The sequence below is a fragment of the Mesoplodon densirostris genome, chromosome 9 (genome assembly GCF_025265405.1).
Source record: "Mesoplodon densirostris isolate mMesDen1 chromosome 9, mMesDen1 primary haplotype, whole genome shotgun sequence".
Taxonomy (NCBI): Eukaryota; Metazoa; Chordata; class Mammalia; order Artiodactyla; family Ziphiidae; genus Mesoplodon; species Mesoplodon densirostris.
This window is the reverse complement of record NC_082669.1, coordinates 17,670,788-17,696,868: the sequence shown is the minus strand read 5'-3', so window position 1 is coordinate 17,696,868 and position 26,081 is coordinate 17,670,788. Positions and strand designations below refer to the sequence as shown.

Sequence of the window (26,081 nt, the reverse complement as noted above, 5' to 3'; positions counted from 1 at the left end):
GGGTACACAGGCTGGGAGCTGTGCACCCACCCATCGGTGGGCAGAGCTGGGAGCTGAGGCATCCTTGCCCAGGGATAAGCTAAGAGGCTTCTTGGCCTGAGGGTTAGTGGTTACAAGAGCTCCACTGGCAGCCCCCTTAAGGAAACTGATTAAAAAGGTGGGGATCAGCTGTCTCAGAACCACGAGGCAATGCTGCAGGACTCAGTCTCCTGCTTTTCTCTGTGGAAATCCTCCTTTTCTTTGGAACTCCTGGGACTGTCTTCTAATTTTCTTTTAAAACTTGGCTCCAAGCAGCTTGTCTTCATCTCTTGAAAAGGAAGTGTTAATGCCTGCCTTTGAGGTATACATTTTATGCTTATTTTTAGAATAATATAGCTGGATTTTTTATCACCTTAGAATTTTAAAAATATTGAACAATTTTGATACACCAGGCACTGGACTAAGTGGCTTTATGTGTGTTATCTAATACTAACCATCCCCCTACTATGGTAGGTGCTATACTATTATTCTTCCATTTTATAGGAAGGGTCACACAGAGCCACGGATCCAATGTGGGGTGTCTGTCCCCAGAAGCCCCTCACCCATTCCAGCCTCCCCGGGGCTCTGTGCCTGGCAGTGGGCAGCAGATTCCTCCCATTGCCCCCTCCCAGCCCACCCCGCTGAAACTCCAGGCTCCTGTGTCAAAGACCACACAGAAAAGCCCCTCTGCGGTTTAGCAAGGAGACTTACACTGAGGGGTGTGTTTTGCCTTGTGTCTTCTGGATCGAAAGCCTCCACCTGGTAGATGAATCCAGGCTTTGCTCCTTCCACTATGTAGAGGTCTAGACCTATACCGGTATGCAAAGGGGAAAAAAGAAATGTTTTATTAAATAAAGCAAACGAGGAATTCCCAAACCAGGACAGCCGTATGGAGTCAAAGGGAGCCAAGCACTGGGGGAAAGAAGAAAGCAGTGATTAAGGCCATGAGTAAGACCACAGACCAGCTTGTGTGGGTGGATCCATTTATGGGAATTAAGAAAGAGCTAGGATTGACCAAGCTGGTGTCAAGTGTTTATGTATCTCCTGGGTGCAGAGATGACTAGGGTACTGCTGTTTGTGCGGGAGAGGAGTGATAAGGACGGAGAGGTGGAAAGTAACCCAGTGGGAACGTCCAGTGTGAGTTTCAGATCCACTTTCACGTGCAGATTCCTCCTAAACCGAGCCTAGGTCACCCCTCAAGTGCACTTAGCATCTCAGCAGAAATGAGTCCCTGAAATGAGAGGCCTTAGAGTGGAACAGAGAGAATATGGAAAAAAGGAGAGGGAGGGCTACAAAGGTCCAGGAGAGGGACCACACGTGGATTCCATCTGCTTCAGAGTTCTCGGCCGGCAGGGTGAGGAGGGAGCAGACAGGGTCACTGGCACCACCAGCCTTGCCCGAGGGGCCACCATGCTCTGCCCTGGCGTCTCTTTCTGAGAACCTTTCTGAGAGATGACTGAGAATTTTAACATTAACTCACTCTTTTGGAGGCGCTATGCTGAGGACTTAACGTTTCCTCCTTTCATCTTCACCACAGCCCTGTAAAGTAGGTGTTGTAATTATCTCCACTTTACAAACAAGGACACAGGCTCAGAGAAGTTGTGAGGTTGTCTCAGCTGCTAAGTAGTAGAACCACAATGCAAACCCAGGCCTTTTTACATCCAAGCTCCAGCTTACATCTGCTCTGATCACTGCTCAGGCTTTCATTCAAAAAATATTGACCGAGTTCTCACTATGTACCAAACACGGATCTACCTATTGGGAGTACAGCCGTTCACAAAACACAAAACCCTGCCATCAGGAAGCTTGCGTTCTAGTGGGGAGATATAGATAATAAAATAAATGAATAAAATACATGAATGTTACTGAGCAACGTTATGGAGACGAGTCAGGGCAAGGCCTGTGGTGAGTTGGGTTACCGTGTTAAATAGAGTGCTTCTGGAAGGTTCACTGACATTGGAGTCAAGATTCTTAAAGAAAGGAGGAGACATAGAGATGCAGGGGAAAGGGCAGAGGAAATGGTGGATGCAAAGATGCCGGGGTAGGGCGTGCCTGGGGTGTTCACAGATGGGTGAGGAGGCCGGGACTGCGGCAGCAGAGGAGTGAAGAGGAGATGGGGTTTGGAAGGGGCTCCTCAGATCTGATAGGACCTTAGGGAGACTCTGGTTCTCCTTGTGAGGGAGATGGGAAGTTCTTGCAGGGTTTTAAGCAGAGGAGTGCCTTGACTTAACCGATGTTTAAGAGGATGCCTCTGGCTGTCGTAAGAAGAATCAACTAGAGGGGGCAAGGGCGGAGCAGGCGACTGATTGCTGGGGTTGCTGGGGAGAGGTAGGATTCTGCATAAACTTAGAAGATGACAGGACTTCCTAATGGGTTTGATGTTGGGTGTGAGAGACAGAGGGGAATCAAGGGTAACTGTGAGGTTTTGGCCCATGAAACTGGAAGGATGGAGTTGCCAGGAACTAAAATGGGGAAGATAAGAGAAGCAGATTTGGGCTGGGATGGTGGGGAGGGAGATGGGAGTCAAGAGTGGTTTGGGGGCCCATTAAGTCTGAGATGGCAGATTCTAACACCAGTTCCAGTGTGTGTCTGGGGGGGTCCCACACGACCAAGCAATTCTCCAACACCAGCTGGGTGTCCCACAATGCAACTCGATTCTGACACTGTCTACCCAGAGATAGCGTCAGATTCCACAGCTGCAGGGCTCCATCATACAAGACAACCCCTCCCCCTTCAGATGCCAATCACACGTCCAGGTGGTCACCTGTGCTTCTGACCAACCGGCTCTAGATGGGAGGTTCCCACAACCCCCTCCTCGGGTTCCAATAATGTGCTAGAGGGGTCTGCTCTCTAGTGAACACAGGGAAACATTTTACCTGCTAGATGATTGGGATATTATAAAAGGGTATAAGTCAGGATCAGCCAGATGGAAGAGCTGCATAGGACACAGTAGGGAAAGGGGCAGAGAGTTCCCATGCCCTCTCCAGGCACCCACTCTCCCCAGGTTCCACGTGTTCACCAACCCGGAAGCTCTCTGAGCCCTGTTCTTTTGGGCTTTTATGGAAGCTTCATTACATAGGCACGACTGATTAAATCATTGGCCATTAGTGACTGAACCCAATTTAACTCAATCTCCAGCCCCTCCCCCCCTCCACTGTCCAACCTTCTAATCATATGGTCGGTTTCTCTAGTGAGCAGCCCCCATCCTTAGGTGGGTCCCAAAAGTCACCTCATTAATGTAAGAAAAGACACCTTTGTCACTCTTATCACTTAAGACATTCCAACGGTTTTAGGCTCTGTGCCAGGAGGGGACAAGGACCAAATATATGTTTCTTATTATAAATCACAATATCATGGATGTCCATTAGACATCCAAATGGAGCTGTCGGGTAGGACAGTTTTTATCTGAATCAGGAGTTCAAGGGTGAAGCTGGTGTAGCAGCTTCTTAGTTAATTTGGAACACTACCCTTACATGTGTGTAAAGTGACTGCGTTTCTAGCTTGCCTTGTCCAGAGGACATTAATATGCTAGGGTGATGTTTAGCCACCTTATTTGACTTTTTACTATTAATATGATGTACTAAAGTAGACTCCTTTGAAAAAATAACAAGGTAGTATGTACTGATATAAAATGTGACGTTGATAGGTTAATAAAGATGGTTGAATCCAAAAAATAGAAAACAAACAAAAATAACAGTGGACTTGGGAGTTGTCAGTGTATGGATGGCCTTCAAAGCCATGAGCCAGGGGGAGATCGTGCAGGATGTTACCCTATGCTCCGGTCCCCTATATTGTCCCTACCTTGTAGCAGACCCCGAATACACAGTCCCCTCGAGGGGTCAGCATCCACGTGGAGAATGAACCAGTCAGTCAATGTCCGGTATCCAGTGCTAAGCCTGTAAACGGGCTCAGCCCAGGTTCCTCCAGCAGGATCCACTGGAGGTCCTTGAGCCCCAGGTTCCTCCCCAGGACCAGGAGAGGCCCAAGAGAAGCTATGGATGGAAAGGGCTTTGTAAATTTTTTTTTTTTTTTTTTTTTTTTTTTTTTGGTATGCGGGCCTCTCACTGTTGTGGCCTCTCCCGTTGCGGAGCACAGGCTCCGGACGCGCAGGCTCAGCGGCCATGGCTCACGGGCCCAGCCGCTCCGCGGCATATGGGATCCTCCCAGACCGGGGCACGAACCCGTATCCCCTGCATCGGCAGGCGGACTCTCAACCACTGCGCCACCAGAGAGGCCCTGTAAATTATTAAGTGTTACTATTGGGAGTCCTGGGCTGGGGGACGTTTCACTTATTCCCCACTCATTAAGCAGCTGCCTTTTCCAGGGAAACAGCTGCTCGTTTATTTACTTTTCTATTTCACTCTGTCACCCAGCATCCTGCCTGATGCCACCGTCTGGGCTGCATCGCACACCCTAGTGTGTCTTACCGTTTGCCAAATTGCCTTGAAACTCAGGCGGCTCATTCACATCTGTTACCTGGACCGTCAGGACCTGCAGGTCAGTGACATCCACGTCATCCTTCACACAAATCTGCAAATCAAATATGTGTGGTCCTGTTTCAAAATCCAGGTGTTCCTTCCCGGTGGTGACAACCTAAAAGCAAATGCACAATTCTCAGTAACCATGGGAAAGAAGGTCTGTTTTGTATGCACACATTTTGCACAGGGATATAACTAGGGAGGAGGCAACCAGCATCCTGGAAACCATCTTCACTCCCTGTCAGGGGAACCGGTTGTTTTGCCTGTGTCTTTCCGACATAACCCCCATGACACTTCACTAAAGGGATTCCTCTGTGGGCTGTGGCTCTTCATAGGAAAGACAAGTATTCAGGAGACATCCTAGTTCCATCTACTGGAGATGGAAATCCCGAAAATTTTAAAACCTGTCACTACTTGGGGTAGGCTCCTAGGCACGTCCCTTAGCTACCCTGAATCCAGGTTGATTTTGTTGTCTTTAAGACTAAGATGCTGCACTTCCCTGGGATTGCTGTGACGTGACGTCTTGACTCATCATTCCCCTCTAAGTTTCCCAAGGCCACATCTAAGAATCAACAAGAGAAGGATACATCTGCAGAAATAAGCAGTGATATTTACTTACACCAACAGGCTCTTTGGGGTTTTGGTACATTTCCACACATTCTTCCACTGTCGGAAATGTGTCCTGTGCCAGACAAGTGTTTTGGAGTGGCGATGTGGAAGAGGCACCAAGCACCAGGGCCAGAGACATATCACCGGAATCTAGACTGTTGCCAGCAGGAACCCCTGTGGTCCATGGTGGAAGGGCCCTGCTGAGGTTAACTGGAGGCCAGTCTGTGATCTCTCACATCTATATGCACAACCCTGCCACCAGCTTAGCCTGTGGAGCTCCCAGAAGGCCCAGAGCCCTTTGAGATATCAAGGACTAAATTTCATAAATATCTTAATTTATGCTCATAGAAGAACCTTTTGGTTATTAATACAACTGGGGCCAGGCAGGGAGGCATTCAGTATCCTCTACTGAGAAAAGCACTTAGCTCCTATCCAGTTTCCACCACTGGACTTCTGTGTGACCTTGGGAAAGTTACTTGACCTTTCCCTGATTTTGTTTCCACACGACTATCGTTAGGTAAATAATTCTCGCCCTAGTTAAACAACTGAAGTATAATACAAGGTATTATAGCAAAGAGCTAGACCACAGTACTGTGGAAAATCATGGGGAAAAAAGTTCATTGTGAGATGTGTTTAGTCGAGGAGGGCTTCACGGAGGAGGTGGTGGGCATTGTGTTTGACTTTGTACGATCTGAATTGATTATGAGAGGAGAGGATAGCCACAGATGTGAATGAGCACATGCAGTGGAGGGGGCACATATGGAGGGGGGTTGAGAGGGGAAAACACAGTAATCTTGTCACCACCAACGAACAGGGTCAGCCTGGGCTCCACACAAGTGGAGATGACCTGTCTCTCTGCTTGGCACGTGGGAGGTGAGAGGCAGCATAACTTAGGAGTCAAGAGACTCTGGAGCCAGACTGACCGGCTTCAAGCTCAGCCTTCCCATTACTTAACCTTTCCGTGCCTCAATTTTACCATCTGTAAAATGGGAATGCTAATGGCATCTGCTTTCTGCAGTTGTTGGGAGGACTCCATGAGCTAATCCATGGAATACTTTGATCCCTGTCTGGTGCTGAGCGAGCACCCAGCAAATGCTGACTTCTATTACCATTAGATGTCAGAAACTGTTCAGTGAATGTGTGTCCTCCAGAGCTGCCCCCGTCACAACCGTCCTCTGTGCTTCCTGATTTACACCCTAGCTCCCAGCTACCGAAGCCTGGAGTCCTCTCCTGAACTCCATGCTTGCAGATCCTTCACCCCAGTGTCACCTATTGACAGCCTTTCTCCTTGGGGCCTGGCTGTAACACCCTAGAGGAAGAAAATAGAACAGTCAAAAAAAGGTCTAGGGCTTCCCTGGTGGCGCAGTGGTTGAGAGTCCGCCTGCCTGGTCCGGGAAGATCCCACATGCCGCGGAGCGGCTGGGCCCGTGAGCCATGGCCGCTGAGCCTGCGCGTCCGGAGCCTGTGCTCCACAACGGGAGAGGCCACAACAGTGAGAGGCCCGCGTACTGCAAAAAAAAAAAAAAAAAAAGGTCTAAAATGTTATATCTTGGAACCAAAGGAATTAGGTTGCTGCCAACACATGGAAAAGTTGCTTTTGCTGTTGTCTTTACCAGCATTAATTAAATGTTCATGTGCAAGGCTCTGGCCAAGCCATTTTGTGGAGTATTTTATTTAATCATCGCAATAACCATAGGTTGGAAAAACTTCCCCCTTTCACACATCAGGAGACCAGAGCAGGGAGGAGAAGGAACTCCGAAGGTCACAGCTGGGAGTGGTGGAGTCTCTCTGATGGTGGGCAGTCTGGCTGCAGAGTTTTGCTAAAAGACGATACGTTTAGTTTTAGGTGTGTTAAGTTTGAGGTTGTTCTGGACAAGGCTGACCAAATGTACAAGGTCCACAGCGCTCACGACAGCAGATGGGCACAGAGCAGTGTCAAGCTCAGGGATGGGCCAATGGCAGGGGGGCAGGCGCGGCCGCCACGCAGCCTCAGAGAACGCCCGCCCTTACAGCTCTCGTGGATGTCCGTGAGCCCCGCCTCCCTGACTCCTCGGAGCTCTCCTTCTTGGTGCTGCTCCAGGAGGGGACTCCAGAGGTGAGCCACATGCGCTGCTGGATGAGGCTTGCACATCCCTCTTGGGAGGCAACCGCGAGGCAGCGCGGCTTGGGGCCGATGAGCACGTGTTCTCGGGGCCAGCCTGCCTGACCTCACATCTCAAGTCTGCCACCAATTAGCTGTGTGAACTTGGGCGAGTTGCTCAACCTCTCTATGCTTCGGTTTCCCCACCTTTAACATGCAAGTAATAATAGCGTACCACGTCATAGCCTTGTTAGGAGGGTTAAATGAATGCATTCACAAAATGTTTCGGGGAATTCCTGGCATATGGTAAGTGCTCCATAAATGTGACTTGTCGTCATCATCATCAGCACCATCAGCATGATTAATCCATCTAACCCCCCACCCCTGAAGTCTCAGCAGCTCTGTCCAAAAGTAGGGCAGCCTGCCTCTGGCATGATTGGAGGTCACCCACAGAAAACCCTGCATGACTGAGTCCCAAGGCCAACAGTGACCAGACCTCTGGGCCGGAGACCCCAGAACCTTATGGCTGGGTCACCCTGCAGAGGGTCAAGGAGGAGCCAGGTTCTGCCACAGAGGTGGCATTGTTGTGTTCTGTAGGCACAGCCCCTGTGAGCAGTTTGGGTTGGAGAATAGCGACTTCTTGCAGGGGATGGTTGATAATACTGGGCAGTTTCTGGAGAGCAGCAACAAGTTCTTTAGAACAGCTTCAGGACGTGTGAACCTGTGGCCCATCCTAGTACTGACACGGGGTCCTGGGCAGCTGTTGGCTGTGGTGCCAGGAGGGCACCAGGACTGGGACTATACACTGGACACGTGACCTAGATCAGTGGAGAGGCTCAGAAATTCTCCATTTCTAGAGGTCAGGAACAGGATGGAATTCCTCCTTGACTGACAGCCCTGTTTGAATCACATGGAATGGGGGAAGGGCAGGTATGATAGCGGAGGACTTGGGGGCTCATGCAAGCAGGAGTAGACGTGCAGGGCAGTGTAGGGGACAGAGCCTGACCCTGGGAATGGGAAGACCTGAGTCAAGTTCTTTTTTTGTGTGTGGTACGTGGGCCTCTCGCTGTTGTGGCCTCTCCTGTTGCGGAGCACAGGCTCCGGACGCACAGGCTCAGCAGCCATGGCTCACGGGCCCAGCTGCCCCGCGGCATGTGGGATCTTCCTGGACCGGGATACGAACCCGTGTCCCCTGCATCGGCAGGCAGACTGTCAACCACTGCGCCACCAGGGAAGCCCTGAGTCAGGTTCTTATTTCATCCTTTCTGGCTCTGTGATCTCAGACAAATCAGTTAACCTTGCTGTCTCTTTGTGATGTTATTTCTAGAATAGGGATTTGCAATTTTAATAGTGATAATATCAGTGTTAGTAGTAATAATTAAGAGACCAGGATGTGGACGTGCTTTTATTTTTTTTTTAAACAGCCCTCATTTTTAAAATTAATGTTTATGTATGTATGTGTGTATGTATTTATTTGGCTGTGTCAGGTCTTAGTTGCAGCACACGAGATCTTTCACTGTGGCGCACAGGCTCTTCGTTGCGGTGCATGGGCGTCTCTCTAGTTGTGGTGTGCAGGCTCCAGAGCGTGCAGGCTCAGTAGCTGCAGCATGTGGGCTCTCTAGTTGTGCCACAGGCTCTAGAGCGCACAGGCTCAGTAGTTGTGACGTGCGGGCTTAGTTGCCCTGTGGCATGTGGGATATTAGTTCCCCGACCAGGGATTGAACCCAAGTCCCCTGCATTGGAAGGTAGCTTCTTAACCACTGGACCACCAGGTAAGTCACTGAATGTGCTTTAGAACATCTGCAAATCTGAAATAGCTTGGTCATCCTCATCATTAAAGGCTATAGACAATAAGAGGCTGAGAATGAGGGCTCTCAAGTGGAAATAACCCAAATATCTGTCAAATGATGAACAAATAGACAAAATGTGGTATAGCCATTCAGTGGAATATTATTCAGCCATTAAAAGGACTGAAGTACTGATCCATGCTACAACATGTGTGACTTTTGAAATTTTATGCTTAAGTGAAAAAAAGCCAGTCATTAAAAACCAAATACAATATGATTCCATTCATATGCAGGGGTCCAGAATAGGCAAATCCATTAAGACAGAAAGTAGTTTAGTGGTTCCCAGGGCCTGGGGGGATAGGAGACAGGGGAGCGACTGCTAATGGACTTGGGGTTTTGTTTTGGGGTGATGAAAACATTCTACAATTAGATTGTGGTGATGGTATGTGAATAGAGTAAAAACCACTGACTTGTGTACTTTAGATGGGTGAATTATATGCTATGTGTATTATATCTGAATAGAGCTGTTTCAAAAAATAGTGAGAGCTCTAAAGACAGACTACCTGCCTTCCAGTTTCAGCACAGCAGTAGCTGTACAACCCAGGGCAAGTCATCTCACCTCTCTGTTAAATTTTGCATCATTTTCCCCATCTGTACAAAGGGGATAATCATACAAATAACATCATTGGCTTGTTGTGAATATTACAAGAGTAAACACATGTCAAGCACTTTCCACAGTGTCTGGTGTATACTACGTGCTCTGTAAGTGTAAGCAACTGGCAAGGCTTGGAGGCACAGATAAGCAACAGCTGTTAAAGATGAACCAGATGTCAAGGGAGCAGGTAGATAGGCAGGGAAGTCACAGAAGCAGTATGTGGGCTCTGGGAATGTACACTGGATGGTGAGGTGAAGTCTTCCTGAATGTGTGCTCCTTGCATACCAGAGGGCCCACCCCTGGGGTGCAGAGAATACCAGATGCTGGGCTCTTGCCTTCAAGTCCTGGGCTCCACAGGTCTGCTCTGGGGCCCAGATATGCACACTTTCTGAAAGCTCCCCTGGTGGATCTAATCACCAGCTGGGTTTAAGACCACCTTATGTATCTCAGAGAGGCAACCGAGCCTAGACCAAGCAGGCCCACTGGGTCCCACCAGAAACCCAGAGCAATGGCAGGTGGGAGCAGGGGCAAAGCTGATGATGACTGTGGGAGGTCCCTACGCCTACTGAGGAATGAGGTAGGCCTGGGGAATAATGCAGTACAAGCGGGTCCAGACACCTAGACCCTAAAGACATCCTTAGAAGGCCTTTGAGGTTACCAGTAGACATGCAATCAGCAGGTTTGTCCTGCCTAAGGAGAAGTGAAAACTTTGGAAAAGACCCAAATGACAAACTAGAAAACAGAGCAGCAGTGGCATGGCTCTTGAATGTGAATGATTGGGTCTGAATTGTCCAAGAGGAAACATTCACATAGTATGGCTGGACATCCAGACTTATATTTTTATTAAGGGTGCATTCTTCCATATGAATGTCTCCTCATAAATTTCCTTCTGAAAAATTACAGAATCATAGAAAAGAAGAATCACCAGGTACAAATTCATCAGGGCCTCGTTTTTAAGGAGATCACCACACAGACTGTCAAACCCAAAGAATTCAGTTACTGTCAGCACCTCTAACACCTGTTATTGTGTGAAGGTGGTTGGCAATAAGAAACAAACCTTTTATTTGTAACAAATTGAACATATTGTTCATTTGGACTGAATTAAATGGAGAAAAAGTCCAAAGCTATAGGGGCATCTAGCACAGAGGGCTGTAGAATGCCCCAAACAGAATGCCCAGATCTTACAAGAGGGGAGATTAAACCAGGGAAATAGGAGGAAATGATCACTGATCCAGAATCCCATCCACCCCATCTTCAGGACCCCTCTTTGTGAGCAGCTCCTATTGGGAGTAAGATGGTGCTTACCTCAAAGTCAGTGTCTGACAGCCAGTTCACCCTGAAGGCCTCAGTGAGGGGACTTGAGTTGATTAGGGGAAACCCTGGGATCACAGGTGACAGTGATGCTGATAATCTCACAGAAAACTTGTGCACTGAAGTCTCAGGTGGAGAATTCTCTGCCACGTTGCTTGTAGCAGGTAAGTGGATTAGGTGTAGTGCATGTCCCACTGTGGATTTAAAAAGGATGTAAATGACATGAGCACAAAGCCTTGTGCTGGAAACAAGGACTTAGCTGCTTGGTCTGTGGCTTCAACTCGTAGCTCAGGGCAACACTGGAACCCGGTCACTCCCCAAGAATGAAGACTCTTGCCAAGAGCTGGAAACAGGAATGCGAGATATCTCAAAACCAAGAAAACAACCACCAGCAAACAACCATGAAATCTGCTTCTGTCATTCTGGAAATAACGCTGCTGTCTTTCTTTTGTCTCTCTACTTCCTTTCTGGTTTCTCCCAGCCTTTGTGAAGAGCCTGGGAGAGGGAAATGTGATACCTTAGAAGACAGACACCCCTTGGAGGACCCAGTCTGGCCATGGCATCCTCTGTCTTACAAGGTCCAGGGAGTCTCTAAGAATTTATTTTCCTTTTCCGTGTCAGTGTTTGATTCAGAGGCCATTGAGAATGGAGTGTGCATGACTGGAGAGTGCCAAAATCATGCCAGCTCTCCCCACATCCCTAAGGAATCTCACGGACAATGACTTGTTATTACTGGATGCTGTGGGCACCATGGAGAGAGTCGATCAGTACATCATGCTCGATGGAGTGACTCCCATTTCACAGAGAAGGTAGTGAGAGACTCAGGGCAGGCCCGTGAATTCCCTTGGGCTGCATTACAAACAGGGACTGTTATGATGTCAGAGAAAATGTGTTTCTTCCAGGAAAGCCTCAGGACAGTCTAAGGTCTCCTTGACACTCTGCAGGATTTTGCCAGCACAGAGGAGAGCAGTGGGTCATATTCTTTATGCTTCCATAATGATGGTTAAATAGTGCCCCCCCCCAAGTTCACGGCCACCCAGAACCTCAGAATGTAGCTTATCTGCAAATAGAGTCTTTGTAAATGTAATTAGTTAAGAGGAGGTCGTGCTGGATTAGAGTGGGCCCCAAATGTACTGAGTGGTGTCCTTATAAGAACAGGATAGGACACAGAGACACACAGAGAAGGAAGAAGCCCATGTTAGGAAAGAGGCACAAGCTGAAGTGATGTAGCTACAAGCCAAGGCATGGCAAGCAACCCCCAGAAACCAGGAGGTAGACCTGGAGCAGATTCTCCCTCAGAATCTCTGGAAGGAACCAATCCTGTTGACACCTTGATTTCAGACTTCTGGGCTCCTTAACTGTGTGAGAATAAATTTATGCTGCTTTAAGCTGCTCAGTTTATGGTAATTTGTTATGGCATCCCTAGGAAATTAATACAATTACCACTTAACCAATGGTCCAAATAAATGCATCATGTAAAATACTTTCTCTCATTTACTCCTCAGAATAATCCTCTCAGATAAATATTAGTGTCATCATTTAACAGATGAGGAAACCAAGCTGAAGGACACATGGTGAATAATAAGTAACGAAGCCAAAATTTACACTGAGGTCTTGCTTCTCAGCCAGCTTCCAACCTTGGCCACCGTTAGCCACTGGGGACAAAAATTCCTGGAATAGGAGGAGGTGGAGGGGGGGGACAGTGGAAAGATCTGAAAGGTGCAAAATTTCTAGAAACAAACAAGCCATGGGAAAATGTTGGCTTTTATAAGAGAATGTTTTTATTTCAAATTTGGGGGAGGGGATGCAGAGAGGTAGATAGAAATGCAGGAGAAAATGAAATATAAACACATTCACTGATACAAGCTTTCCTAAATCTAAAATCATCTGATTTCCTTTAGAGACTAAAATGCATTATGCATAAGTTATTTTTTGCTGGCGGCATTACCCGGTTTTATGGACAAGGACTGTGCAAGGACTCAGAAATATCAAAACAGCTGAGATTTAGGGTGATGTGAATACAAATGGATTTTTTTAATCCATTAAAATTGACTTTAATATTAGAGCATTCTTGTGATTAAAAAACCAGCAGCAAAATAGTATGCCTGGAGTATTTAGAGGCAAAAAGTTCCCCAAAATAGTTTTTCAAAATGAGAAAAATAATCAACTGCTGTGGTGGGTTGGGTTTTGTGGGTATAATTCCCTCAAGCCCTCTTTTCCTACCACTGGAATCTCCACCCCACTCCCCCAAGCTGTTCACAAGAGTGTTCCCTCCCAGCTCAGCGGGGCAAGATGGTCATGAGCAAAATGAAAGGTTGGCAATTTGTCTCCAAGGACCCCACCCCCAACCTGATCTTGCCCCCTCCCACTCACCCCAGTGATTCGTGCCCCTCTAGCCAACGAGGAAGGAGGCCTCTGAGCATGTTTAAGCAAAGATGTAACTCACTACATTTTTCTCAAGAATAACCTGGGGTAAGGTAGTGCCCAGCCCAAAGGAACAGACTGAAACTAGTAACCACTCACCTTCACTGGGCACCTACTCACTGGGCATCATGCTAAGTGTGCCTGATTTTATCCACTCTAACCGTGGTCCCTGGATGTAGGTATTGCTGCCACCATTTCACACACCTGAGACTACACACCCAGTAAGTGGCCATGGCGGGGGCTCTGGCTCATGCATCTGGGTCTGTAGATAACAGACTGCATGTCCCCCACTACGGACAGTCTGTTGCTCCATGCTCATCAGGTGACCCTGCACGTGGGATGCATCATGGTTATTCTATGACCTGGTAGCAGCATAGCAAGATGGTGCTGGGAGCTGGTAAGAGATTGGACCCGTGACCAAGATGTTAGATTTGGGTGATGTGATCTGTAAGAGGCCATTTGGGGGAACAGCATAAGGCATGGTGCTGGAGTATTAGCTTGAAATGGGCTCGGCTATGAGAGGCTTGCTAAGCCCTACTCAGGGCTCCCCACAGCCTCACCTTGAACAGATAGATTACCACAGCCATGAACCTTGCTGCGTGTCCTGTGGCAAACTGGAGAGGCCGTGCTCCCCAAATATCTCCAGCCGAAGCTCCTAGTTTGCTTCGTGGGTAGTGTATCCATTGATCTTGTTGCGTTAATTATAACTTGGATAAGCCCTAGGTTTGAGAGGCTAATTCTATGGAAGAACCAACCTTCCAATCCAAGTCTTTGACTCCAAGGACAGGACTCCTTTGCATGGCTCCGTGCTGCCTCCTTACACTTATAGAGCTTGTTGTGCTCTTCCCCGAGTGGTCCTATTTCACATAGCAGTGAGGGAAATATTTCAGAGGGAAAAGTGGATCTATCCAGTGGCCCTTAAGCACTTTGTGTTGAGAACTACCTATTCCACATATGGATAAAACCAGGCTGTGTCTTTGAATATGCCCTTTCTGCTGACATTCTTGCCAGAGCTGTTCTACTCTTCATCTGGAGGCCTCTCTTCCCAGGAAAAAGTTATGTATGCCAGGGTCATGTAACTGAACCCTAAAAACTTTGAGGCAGACACTCCAGGGACACTGATAAGAAAGGTAGCCAAGCTTGGATCTCCCAACTCTTAGTCCAACACCCACTTTCTCCAGCTTCCTTGCTATTAAAAGCAGTAGTAGCAGTATTAAAGCAATAGTAATAATAATAATTAGTGGCTAGGGTCTACACCCTAAAAATAGAGCAATTAATAAGATATAAAATTCACCAAATATTCAATTCATTCATTCTACAAATAAGTTTAAGGGATGTCGCCAGAAAGACAAGGTCCAACCTCATCCACCAGAACACAGGCAGCAGTCCCCTCCACCAGGAAGCCTACACAACCCACTGAACCAACCTTACCCACTGGGGGGCATTCACCAAAAAAAATGGGAACTATGAACTTATAGCCTGTGAAAAGGAGACTCCAAACACAGTAAGTTAACTAAAATGAGAAGACAGAAAAACACACAGCAGGAGAAGGAGCAAGATAAAAACCCACCAGACCTAACAAATGAAGAGGTAATAGGCAGTCTACCTGAAAAAGAATTCAGAATAACAATGGTAAAGATGATCCAAAATCTTGGAAATAGAATGGAGAAAATACAAGAAACTTTTAACAAGGACCTAGAAGAACTAAAGAGCAAACAAACAAGGATGAACAACACAATAAATGAAATTTAAAATTCTCTAGAAGGAATCAATAGCAGAATAACTGAGGCAGAAAAACGGATAAGTGACCTGGAAGGTAAAATAGTGACAGTGGGGCTTCCCTGGTGGCGCAGTGGTTGAGAGTCCGCCTGCCGATGCAGGGGACACGGGTTCGTGCCCCGGTCTGGGAAGATCCCACATGCCGCGGAGCGGCTAGGCCTGTGAGCCATGGCCGCTGAGCCTGCGCATCCGGAGCCTGTGCTCCACAACGGGAGAGGCCACAACAGTGAGAGGCCCGTGTACCACCAAAAAAAAAAAAAAAAAAAAAAAAAAAAGTGACAATAACTACCGCAGAGCAGAATAAAGAAAAAAGAATGAAAAGAATTGAGGACAGTCTCAGAGACCTCTGAGACAACATTAATCATACCAACATTTGAATTATAGGGGTCCCAGAAGAAAGAAGAGAAAAAAAAAAGGGACTGAGAAAATATTTGAAGAGATTATAGTTGAAAACTTCCCTAATTTGGGAAAGGAAATAGCCACCCAAGTCCAGGAAGTGCAGGGAGTCTCATACATGATAAATCCAAGGAGAAACACACCAAGACACATATTAATCAAACTATCAAAATTAAATATAAAGAAACAATATTAAAAGCAGCAAAGGAAAAGCAACAAATAACATACAAGGGAATCCCCATAAAGTTAACAGCTGATCTTTCAGCAGAAACTCTGCAAACCAGAAGGGAGTGGCAGGACATATTTAAAGTGATGAAAGGGAAAAACCTACAACCAAGATTACTCTACCCGGCAAGGATCTCATTCAGATTTCATGGAGAAATAAAACCTTTACAGACAAAAAAAGCCAAGAAAATTCAGCACCACCAAACCAGCTTTATAACAAATGCTAAAGGAACTTCTCTAGGCAGGAAACACAAGAGAAGGAAAAGACCTACAATAACAAACCCAAAACAATTAAGAAAATGGGAATAGGAACATACATATGAATAATTACCTTAAATGTAAATGGATTAAATGCTCCAACCAAAAGACGTAGCCTGGCTGAATGAATACAAAAACAAGACCCATATATATGCTGTCTACAAGAGACCCACTTCAGACCTAAGGACACATACAGACTGAAAGTGAGGGGATGGAATAAGATAGTCCATGCAAATGGAAATCAAAAGAAAGCTGGAGTAGCAATTTTCATATCAGACAAAATAGACTTTAAAATAAAGACTATTACAAGAGACAAAGAAGGACATTACATAATGATCAAGGGATCAATCCAAGAAGAAGATATAACAATTGTAAATATTCAGGCACCCAACATAGGAGCACCTCAATAATAAGGCAAATGCTAACAGCCATAAAAGGGGAAGTCGACAGTAATACAATCATAGTAGGGGACTTTAACACCCCACTTTCACCAATGGACACATCATCCAAAATGAAAATAAATAAGGAAACACAAGCTTTAAATGATACATTAAACAACATGGACTTAATTGACATTTATAGGACATTCCATCCAAAAACAACAGAATACACTTTCTTCTCAAGTGCTCATGGAACATTCTCCAGGATAGATCATATCTTGGGTCACAAATCAAGCCTTGGTAAATTTAAGAAAATTGAAATCATATCAAGTATCTTTTTTTTTTTTTTTCTTTTTGCGGTATGCGGGCCTCTCACTGTTGTGGCCTCTCCCGTTGCGGAGCACAGGCTCCAGATGCGCAGGCCCAGCGGCCATGGCTCACGGGCCCAGCCGCTCCGCGGCATATGGGATCCTCCCAGACCGGGGCACGAACCCGTATCCCCTGCATCGGCAGGCGGACTCTTAACCACTGCGCCACCAGGGAGGCCCCATATCAAGTATCTTTTACAACCACAATGCTATAAGACTAGATATCAATTACAGGAAAAAATCTGTAAAAGAATACAAACACATGGAGGCTAAATAATACACTACTAAATAACCAATATCACTGAAGAAATCAAAGAGAAAATCAAAAAAATATCTAGAAACAAAGACAATGAAAACATGGCAACCCAAAACCTATGGGATGCAGCAAAAGCAGTTCTAATAGAGAAGTTTATAGCAATGCAATCCTACCTCAGGAAACAAGAAACATCTCAAATAAACAACCTAACCTTACACCTAAAGCAATCAGAGAAAGAAGAACAAAAAAAACCCCAAAGTTAGCAGAAGGAAAGAAATCATAAAGATCAGATCAGAAATAAATGAAAAAGAAATGAAGGAAGCAATAACAAAGATCAATAAAACTCAAAGCTGGTTCTTTGAGAAGATAAGCAAAATGATAAACCATTAGCCAGACTCATCAAGAAAAAAAGGGTGAAGACTCAAATCAATAGAATTAGAAATGAAAAAGGAGAAGTAACAACGGACACTGCAGAAATACAAAGGGTCATGAGAGATTACTACAAGCACTATATGCCAATAAAATGGACAACCTGGAAGAAATGGACAAATTCTTAGAAAGCTACAACCTTCCAAGACTGAAACAGGAAGAAACAGAAAATGTAAACAGACCAATCACAGCACTGAAATTGAAACTGTGATTAAAAATCTTTCAACAAACAAAAGCCCACGACCAGATGGCTTCACAGGCAAAATCTATCAAACATTTAGGGAAGAGCTAACACCTATCCTTCTCAAACTCTTACAAATTATAGCAGAGAAAGGAACACTCCCAAGCTCATTCTACGAGCCCACCATCACCCTGATACCAAAACCAGACAAAGATATCACAAAAGAAGAAAACTACAGGCCAATATCACTGATGAACATAGATGCAAAAATCCTCAACAAAATACTAGCAAACAGAAGCCAACAGCACATTAAAAGGATCATACACCATGATCAAGTGGGGTTTATCCCAGGAATGCAAGGATTCTTCAATATCCGCAAATCAATCAATGTGATATACCATATTAACAAATTGAAGGAGAAAAACCATATGATTATCTCAATAGATGCAGAAAAAGCTTCTGACAAAATTCAACACCCATTTATGATAAAAACCCTCCAGAAAGTAGGCATAGAGGGAACTTACCTCAACATAATAAAGGCCATATATGACAAACCCACATCAAACATCATTCTCAATGGTGAAAAACTGAAACCATTTCCACTAAGATCAGGAACAAGACAAGGTTGCCCACTCTCACCACTGTTATTCAACATAGTTTTGGAAGTTTTAGCCACAGCAATCAGAGAAGAAAAAGAAATAAAAGGAATCCAAATCGGAAAAGAAGAAGTAAAAGTGTCACTGTTTGCAGATGACATGATACTATACATAGAGAATCCTAAAGATGCTACCAGGAAACTACTAGAGCTGATCAATGAATTTGGTAAAGTAGCAGGATACAAAAGTAATGCACAGAAGTCTCTTGAATTCCTGTACACTAATGATGAAAAAATCTGAAAGAGAAATTAAGGAAACACTCCCATTTACAATTGCAAGAAAAAGCATCAAATACCTAGGGATAAACCTACCTAAGGAGAAAACTATAAGACACTGATGAAAGAAATTAAAGATGATACAAACAGAGGGAGAGATATACCATGTTCTTGGATTGGAAGAATCAACATTGTGAAAATGACTCTACTACCCAAAGCAATCTACAGATTTAATGCAATCCCTATCGAACTACCAATGGCATTTTTCACAGACCTAGAGCAAAAAATTTCACAATTTGTATGGAAACACAGAAGACCCCAAATAGCCAAAGCAATCTTGAGAAAGAAAAACACAGCTGGAGGAATCAGGCTCCCTGACTTCAGACTATACTGCAAAGCTACAATAATCAAGACAGTATGGTACTGGCACAGGAACAGAAATATAGATCTATGGAACAGGATAGAAAGCCCAGAGATAAGCCCCACGCACATGTGGTCACCTTATCTTTGATAAAGGAGGCAAGAATATACACTGGAGAAAAGACAGCCTCTTCAATAAGTGGTGCTGGGAAAACTGGACAGCTACATGTAAAAGAATGAAATTAGAACACTCCGTAACACCATACCCAAAAATAAACTCAAAATGGATTGAGAACCTAAAGGTAAGGCCAGACACTATCAAACTCTTAGAGGAAAACATAGGCAGAACACTCTATGACATAAATCACAGCAAGATCCTTTTTGACCCACCTCCTAGAGAAATGGCAATAAAAACAAAAATAAACAAATGGGACCTAATGAAGCATAAAAGCTTTTGCACAGCAAAGGAAACCATAAACAAGATGAAAAGACAACCCTCAGAATGGGAGAAAATATTTGTAAACGAAGCAACTGAGAAAGGATTAATCTCCAAAATATACAAGCAACTCAGGCAGCTCAGTACCAAAAAAACAAACAACCCAATCCAGAAATGGGCAGAAGACCTAAATAGACATTTCTCCAAAGAAGATATACAGATTGCCAACAAACACATGAAAGAATGCTCAACATCACTAATCATTAGAGAAATGCAAATCAAAACTGCAATGAGATATCATCACACAGGTCAGAATGGCCATCATCAAAAAATCTACAAACAATAAATTCTGGAGAGGGTGTGGTGAAAAGGGAACCCTCTTGCACTGTTGGTGGGAATGTAAATTGATACAGCCACTATGGAGAACAGTATGGAGGATCCTTAAAAAACTAAAAATAGAACTACCATATGACCCAGCATTCCCACTACTGGGCATATACCCTGAGAAAACCGTAATTCAAAAAGGGTCATGTACCACAATGTTCATTGCAGCTCTATTTACAATAGCCAGGACATAGAAGCAACCTAAGTGTCCATCGACAGGTGAATGGATAAAGAAGATGTGGCACATATATACAATGGAATATTACTCAGCCATAAAAAGAAACGAAATTGAGTTATTTGTAGTGAGGTGGATGGACCTAGAGACTGTCATACAGAGTGAAGGAAGTCAGAAAGAGAAAAACAAATACCGTATGCTAACACATATATATGGAATCTAAAAAAAAAAAAAAAGGTTCTGAAGAACCTAGGGGCAGGACAGGAATAAAGATGCAGACATAGAGAATGGACTTGAGGACATGGGGAGGGGGAAGTGTAAGCTGGGACAAAGTGAGAGAGTGGCATGGACATATATCCACTACCAAACGTAAAATAGATAGCTAGTGGCAAGCAGCCTCATAGCACAGGGAGATCAGCTCGGTGCTTTGTGACCACCTAGAGGGGAGGGATAGGGAGGGTTAGAGGGAGACGCAAGAGGGAGGAGATATGAAGATATATGTATATGTATAGCTGATTCACTTTATTATACAGCAGAAACTAACACCATTGTAAAGCAGTTATACTCCAGTAAAGACATTAAACTTTTTTTTCTCTTCTTTTTTTTTTTTTTTTTTAAGGTATGTGTCCAAAGGCACCCACTTAATCGGTGTCAGAGGGAAGGTTGGGAGCCAGGGGCCCACTCTCCCTAAGACATCATGCACTTTCCTTTCGAGACTGGTGTTCCAAACTTTCTCTGGTGGTCTGAGTGCTTGAGAGCAAGAAAGTGGCTTTAATGGAATTTGACTTACACATGCATCTTAATTAAGAAGCAAATTATAATTGCTTGACGGGTACACTTTGAAAAAGAAAAAGCACAAAAAAGGATTATTATCAGTCACTGAGCCCACTGAAACATCTAGCTTGTGGTTGAGAGCTGGCTGGATGATGGGCTCGCTTGTTTCCAAATGAGCAAACCCACTGCCTTGCCAGAAAGGAGCCAAGGAGGCCCCCTCCCTGGAGCACGTGTGGGGATAATGAAGGCCTCTGCAGCCTTGGTTCCAGGGGAGGAAGCTGACCATCTGGGTCTCTGACATCAAAGTTGATGACGTGGTCCAGGAAGTGTGGTGCAATGCCATCTTCTCCCTCCGGGAATGCAGCAGCTCTTACTTACAGCTCTGCTTTCGGTACACAGGGCAGGTCTCACCTGAGGTGATAAATACCTCTTCATTATCTCTATTAACCAATCCAAATGGTAGTGAAAGAAGTCAGAGGAGTGTTGTGAAAAGAGAAAGGGATTTGGAATCAGAGCTGATTTGTGCCTTGCTGCTACTTGACTGTGTGACCTTAGGCTGATCCCTTAACTTCTGTTGGGCCCTCTGTCAACTCTAATCTCTCAGGGGTGTGTTGCTACACTGACAGTAGCCATTAAACACTTCTAATTGTTCAATTGTTCAAGAAGACGCACAGGACCCAAATGAGAATGCTTCCACATCTACAGTTGATTACAGAAAAAGGATACGGTATAGCAACAACATTAAAGTAAGGATATGCATCCCAGCTGAACACTGCCTCGTAGCAAGAGGACGGGAGAGGCCCGGTGCCAGCTCCTGATGTCCTCTTGTCCCTAAGGGCCAGAACAAAATGCACTTGCTCAGATCAGGAACCACCAACATAGTCACTGATACCCTGGAAACAGTGAGCCCAAGTTAGAGTCTGTGCTGGAACTGTTTCTATTTTGATGCTCATGTAGGTACCATCCTGTTACATAACCAGCGCCAAGAGCAGAGCCCTCTGAGGAGCTCGCCGAGGCCAGGTGCCAATCATCAGTCTCACCGTCATCAATAACAATGCTTCCAGGCCGCTGCAAACTGTCCCCAAACTCCCGGAACCCGTGGTTACAAAGCAGTGCTATTAATCAGCAGGCTTCCTGCCTTGAACGGGAGTCAGCTCTGTGCAGGAACTTTACCAAAGCCACTCAGACTAACTGCAGCCCTACTGGAATTCACTGTCACAGGTACTGTATAAGAAAATGCATACACTCAACATACTAGAAAACATTATACAGTGTTGTTGTTTCACTATATGCAACGTCTTCCTATCCTATGTCTTTCATTTCCACAGTGTATGACTTCCTGGATGGGATGCTCACCCACCCACTTTGGGGGGCTGATTCTTTACCCTGCAGAGGCTAATAGAAGGGAGCCCTTAGTAGGACACAGAAGAAAGGATGGTGAGTCTTGTAATGATTCTGTGAAATCTGCACTTACACCTACAGTGTAAATGGCACTAGGTCATCATTAGCGAGAGAGGGGGTTGTTCGTCTGGCCACATCACTCTGGTGCTGGCCTGAGGGGGGCTGGCTTCTCGCAAACCTCCTGCAGCTCCTTGGAGGTGGAAAAGCAGGCAGATTCCAGGAAGTGAGTGCTTCAGCTGGAGGTGAGGGGGAGACAACCGGTTGCCATGGAAAAGGAAGAGGGAGGGAGGACTGAGAGGAGGGATGGCCTTTTGCTTCTTTGAGGTTGTCTGAATAGGAAAGTGACATGAGAGAAAAAGTAGAAACTTTTTGTAATGTTCTTTGGATCCCATACAAAGGATTAATCACCCACAGAAAGACTTTCTGGAAATGGACTATACCTTCCTGCCTTTTCAAATTAATAAGAGCATTCAGGAGGGGTTGCACCTGCTTCCTCAAGCAGCAAAATACACTGAGCCTGGGGCCTCTTTTGATTCCTGACACCACCTAGCAGGGGTCTAGGCCCAGATGGCAGACTTGGGGATTGTCCTAGAGAGACCAAGATGGCCTCACACCTGGTGCTCCGTGGACAAAACTCAGGTCAATGGGCCTGGTAACTTTTTCATGTTCCTGCGGGTCTTCTAGCTACCAAGGAGCCCTTCATCCATTAAACACACTGGTACTTTTCATTTCCCTGAGACTCAGACAAAAGCTAGTTCCCTGGAGACTTTCTCAAAGTGGAGACAACTTCAGTGTGCAGTGGATTTAAATACACCAAGGGGCCTTTGCTAAGTCCTCTATCTCCCAGGAATGACACATGGTCCTTTGGTACGGATGGAGCCAGAGATTGTTTCATCTCAACTCTTTCCCCTGCTACAGTTGGGAGTCTTGTGTAGTTTATGTTCTTTTAGGGCCTTCCTTTCTAAGTTGTCACTGGAATGGGACACTTTAGCATCCCAAAGAGAAAATGTTTTCTTTCCCTCATCTTAATAGGAGGTGAAAAAGACAGAAGCCAATCTCAATGCCAATATTAAGCAGGCAGATGATCTAAATTTCTGCATTTAGGGGATATCAGTAAATCTGGGGGGAAAAACAGGTCTCCAAAGGGATAATGATCAACAAAAACAACATTTATTAGCTCCCCTATATGTGTTGGCACTCAGGGACCACAGAGCAAGAAGAAACGTGAAACCTCTTATTGTAGGGCTGACGTTCCGCTTGAGGAGACAGGGCAGACACATAACGGATGAATTATAGTATAACCCCTGCTACCTTTCACTGAGCACTTACTCTGTGTTAGGCTCTGTACTAAACCCTTAAAACGCATTCCATGTACAGGCGGAAGGAGCTCCAGGGTGCAGCAGGAGAGTGTGCACCAAGAGCTAGGGCAATCTGGGAAGGCTCCATGGAGGAGGTTGGGCCTGACGGGGCCTTGGAGGGTGCATAGGAGTTAGACCAAATGAGAGGAAAAAGGATACTGGAGAATGTTACTTTGTTTGAGATTATTTTGGTGATGCGTGTTTCCAGTTCCCCGAAGGCAGGGACTGGTGTGGCTGTTCCCCTCCCCCAATCCTCTGTGACCCTGATGTTTTTGAGATCAAGGGTAAGGATCAGGTTCTCAGACTCACCTAAGAAGGTGAGAGAGAAACAGTCTGCATCACAGCAGAACCTTCCAAAAAATAGGATTTGACCTGCGGAAGCCAAAGTGCAGTACAGTGCATGGTCTTTTGGAGAGGGAGGGATTGGAACGTGGTTTCTATAAAGAATCTCAAGTATTTCTTGCAAACTTTTGTGATCTGTTCCTTTCACACATCTGATGAGAAGGTTCCAAATGATAATGTTTCAGTATAAGATGCTGGGTTCTTCCTAATCTCTCTCTTCCCCCAATGACAATAAATGTCACCTCTTAACTCAAATGATTATGATCCTAAAAGCCTATATTTCTGGGAAAATCTCCAATGTTTACTTCAAGTGAGAGTCTGAGAAGCTCAAGACCCAGCTTCACACTCACAGTTCCTCCTGCCCTCTAAAAGCCCAAGGTTAAAGACAGTTCAATATTATTAGGAAACCGTGATTTATTTATGTTATTAACAGATCAAAGAGGAAGATCAAGTGGTCCTTTCTATAGATCCTGAAAAAACATCTGATTTAAAAATCCATTTTGATTTATAAGCAAATAGCCTAAATAAGAATAAAAGCTATCTCCTTAACACATAAAACATACCCAAAGCTATTTCATACCAAGAGCTAACATCATGCTTCATGGAGAACAAGACAAGAGTATACACTCATCATTATTGAACAACAATCTGAAGATACAGGCCCAGTAGTTGGATAAGAGAAAGAAATAAGAGATTAAAAAAAAAACAAGCAAGGAAAAGAACAAATATTTATCATCTTCAAACCTGGAAAATGCATGAGAATCAACTGAAACATCATTACCAATAATAAGATAATTCATTAAAAAAAACCTCCATACATAATATAACAATCAAGTGAAAGATAAGAGGGAAGAGAACATTCCATTTACAACTGCTAAAAAGAAAAAGAACTAGAAATAAACAATCAGAATGTGCAAGATCTATATGAAAGAAAAAATCTCAAAATACTCCTGAGAAAACAAATGAAGACTTGAACAAGTTTCTAGAGCCTTGTTCTTGGATGGGAAGACTCAACGTCATACATAATAATCACTAACATTTACTAAGCATTTACTAGGTACCAGACACTCCTCTAAGCATTTTTACTATATAACTCATCAAAGATGTAAATTATCCCTAAATTAATCTGCAAATTTAACATGATTGAATTCCATACATAATGCATATACTACCTATTCAAAAATAAGATTTAATTTTAAAAGCTCAATTTAACTAATCCAAGCTGACAACACTGAAAAATCATCCAAGATTCTTGAAGCTCTTGAGTTAGGAAGAGGGAGTGCCAGAAGCACGAGGTGAATCTTTGGCTTCTATCAGAAATTTTCTTTGCTCAAGACTGAGACACTAACCCCTCAGTACCTCGGTTTTCCCAGAGGGTGATTTGCAACCTCCGTTTGCCCCGAGAAGGCTCCAGAGTAAGGCCAGAATCTCCACAAAGACTGGTTGACATACATAAAAAGCCCTACTAGGAAAATTCTTTTCCCAATTTTAGGTCTTGAAAGGACCACACAGGCCAGTTAGCACAAGAGGGGAAGTGAAGTCTGTATGAACATTGATTAGATGGTAGCTTTTTGGGTACCCTCTTCTCCAGATACGCCATCCCAGCCTCTCAGGGCTCCCTGATGCTGAGAAGCCCACACTTGAACAAAGCCTCCCAGAGGCAATTTCCTCTTTGGGGACTTTATCACACAATGATATCAAGCAAACTGAATGGGCCAAGGTGGCAAAATGCAGTTCCTACCTGACAGGGCGCCCAGGTGAAGCAGGAAGAGGATGGCCTCCTGCATCTTTAGTTCACTTCTGTGCACCCTTCCAGCGTGTTATCCAGGACCTGAAACCCACCTTACACCCAGAGTCTATTCCAGGTGCCACTCACCTTCCCCTCCTGGTTTTGTTACCATGCGAGAAATCAAACAGAGGCTTTAGTGTCACCAAGGGAGACTCCAAACACCACAGGACTGTTTGTTCTTTGATTCTCCCCTTCTTTGACCGCATGGTACCAAGAGGCCAGCCAACCAGCCCTGGTTAGCTAGAGTTCATCTTAAAAGTCCACACCCACCATGCATCTGCACAGAGAACCCCAGAAGAAAAGTCAAAAGAACAAAGAAAGAGTGGATGGTAAAAGCTGGACATAAACAGAGTCATCCATGATGGGCTCCCATCATGTCACCAGGCACGTTGTCATTCTCAGAAACAGGGGTAGGCAAGTAGGAATTTTTCTGCTGTCCTGAATTGATGAGTCAGACTCAGAGTTGGAGACTAAAGCACTCATTCTAAAGAGAGGAGCCAAAAAGAAAACAAAAATAAATAAAAAAGAGAGGAACCAAGGGCCAGACCCCTCCTCAA

General features: G+C 45.0%; 1 protein-coding gene across 1 annotated transcript in view; it reads right to left on the bottom strand.

The window, feature by feature from the left end:
* Positions 1-25,522, bottom strand: part of CDHR3 (cadherin related family member 3) — a 74,118-nt gene extending 48,596 nt beyond the window's left edge. Inside the window, exons 1-4 of the mRNA XM_060108848.1 lie at positions 25,477-25,522; positions 10,933-11,132; positions 4,446-4,611; positions 730-827 (exon numbers count right to left, since the gene is read on the bottom strand). Of these exons, the coding sequence (XP_059964831.1) occupies positions 730-827; positions 4,446-4,611; positions 10,933-11,132; positions 25,477-25,522 (510 nt within the window). The remainder of the gene's footprint in view (positions 1-729; positions 828-4,445; positions 4,612-10,932; positions 11,133-25,476) is intronic.
* Positions 25,523-26,081: the final 559 nt, after the last annotated feature.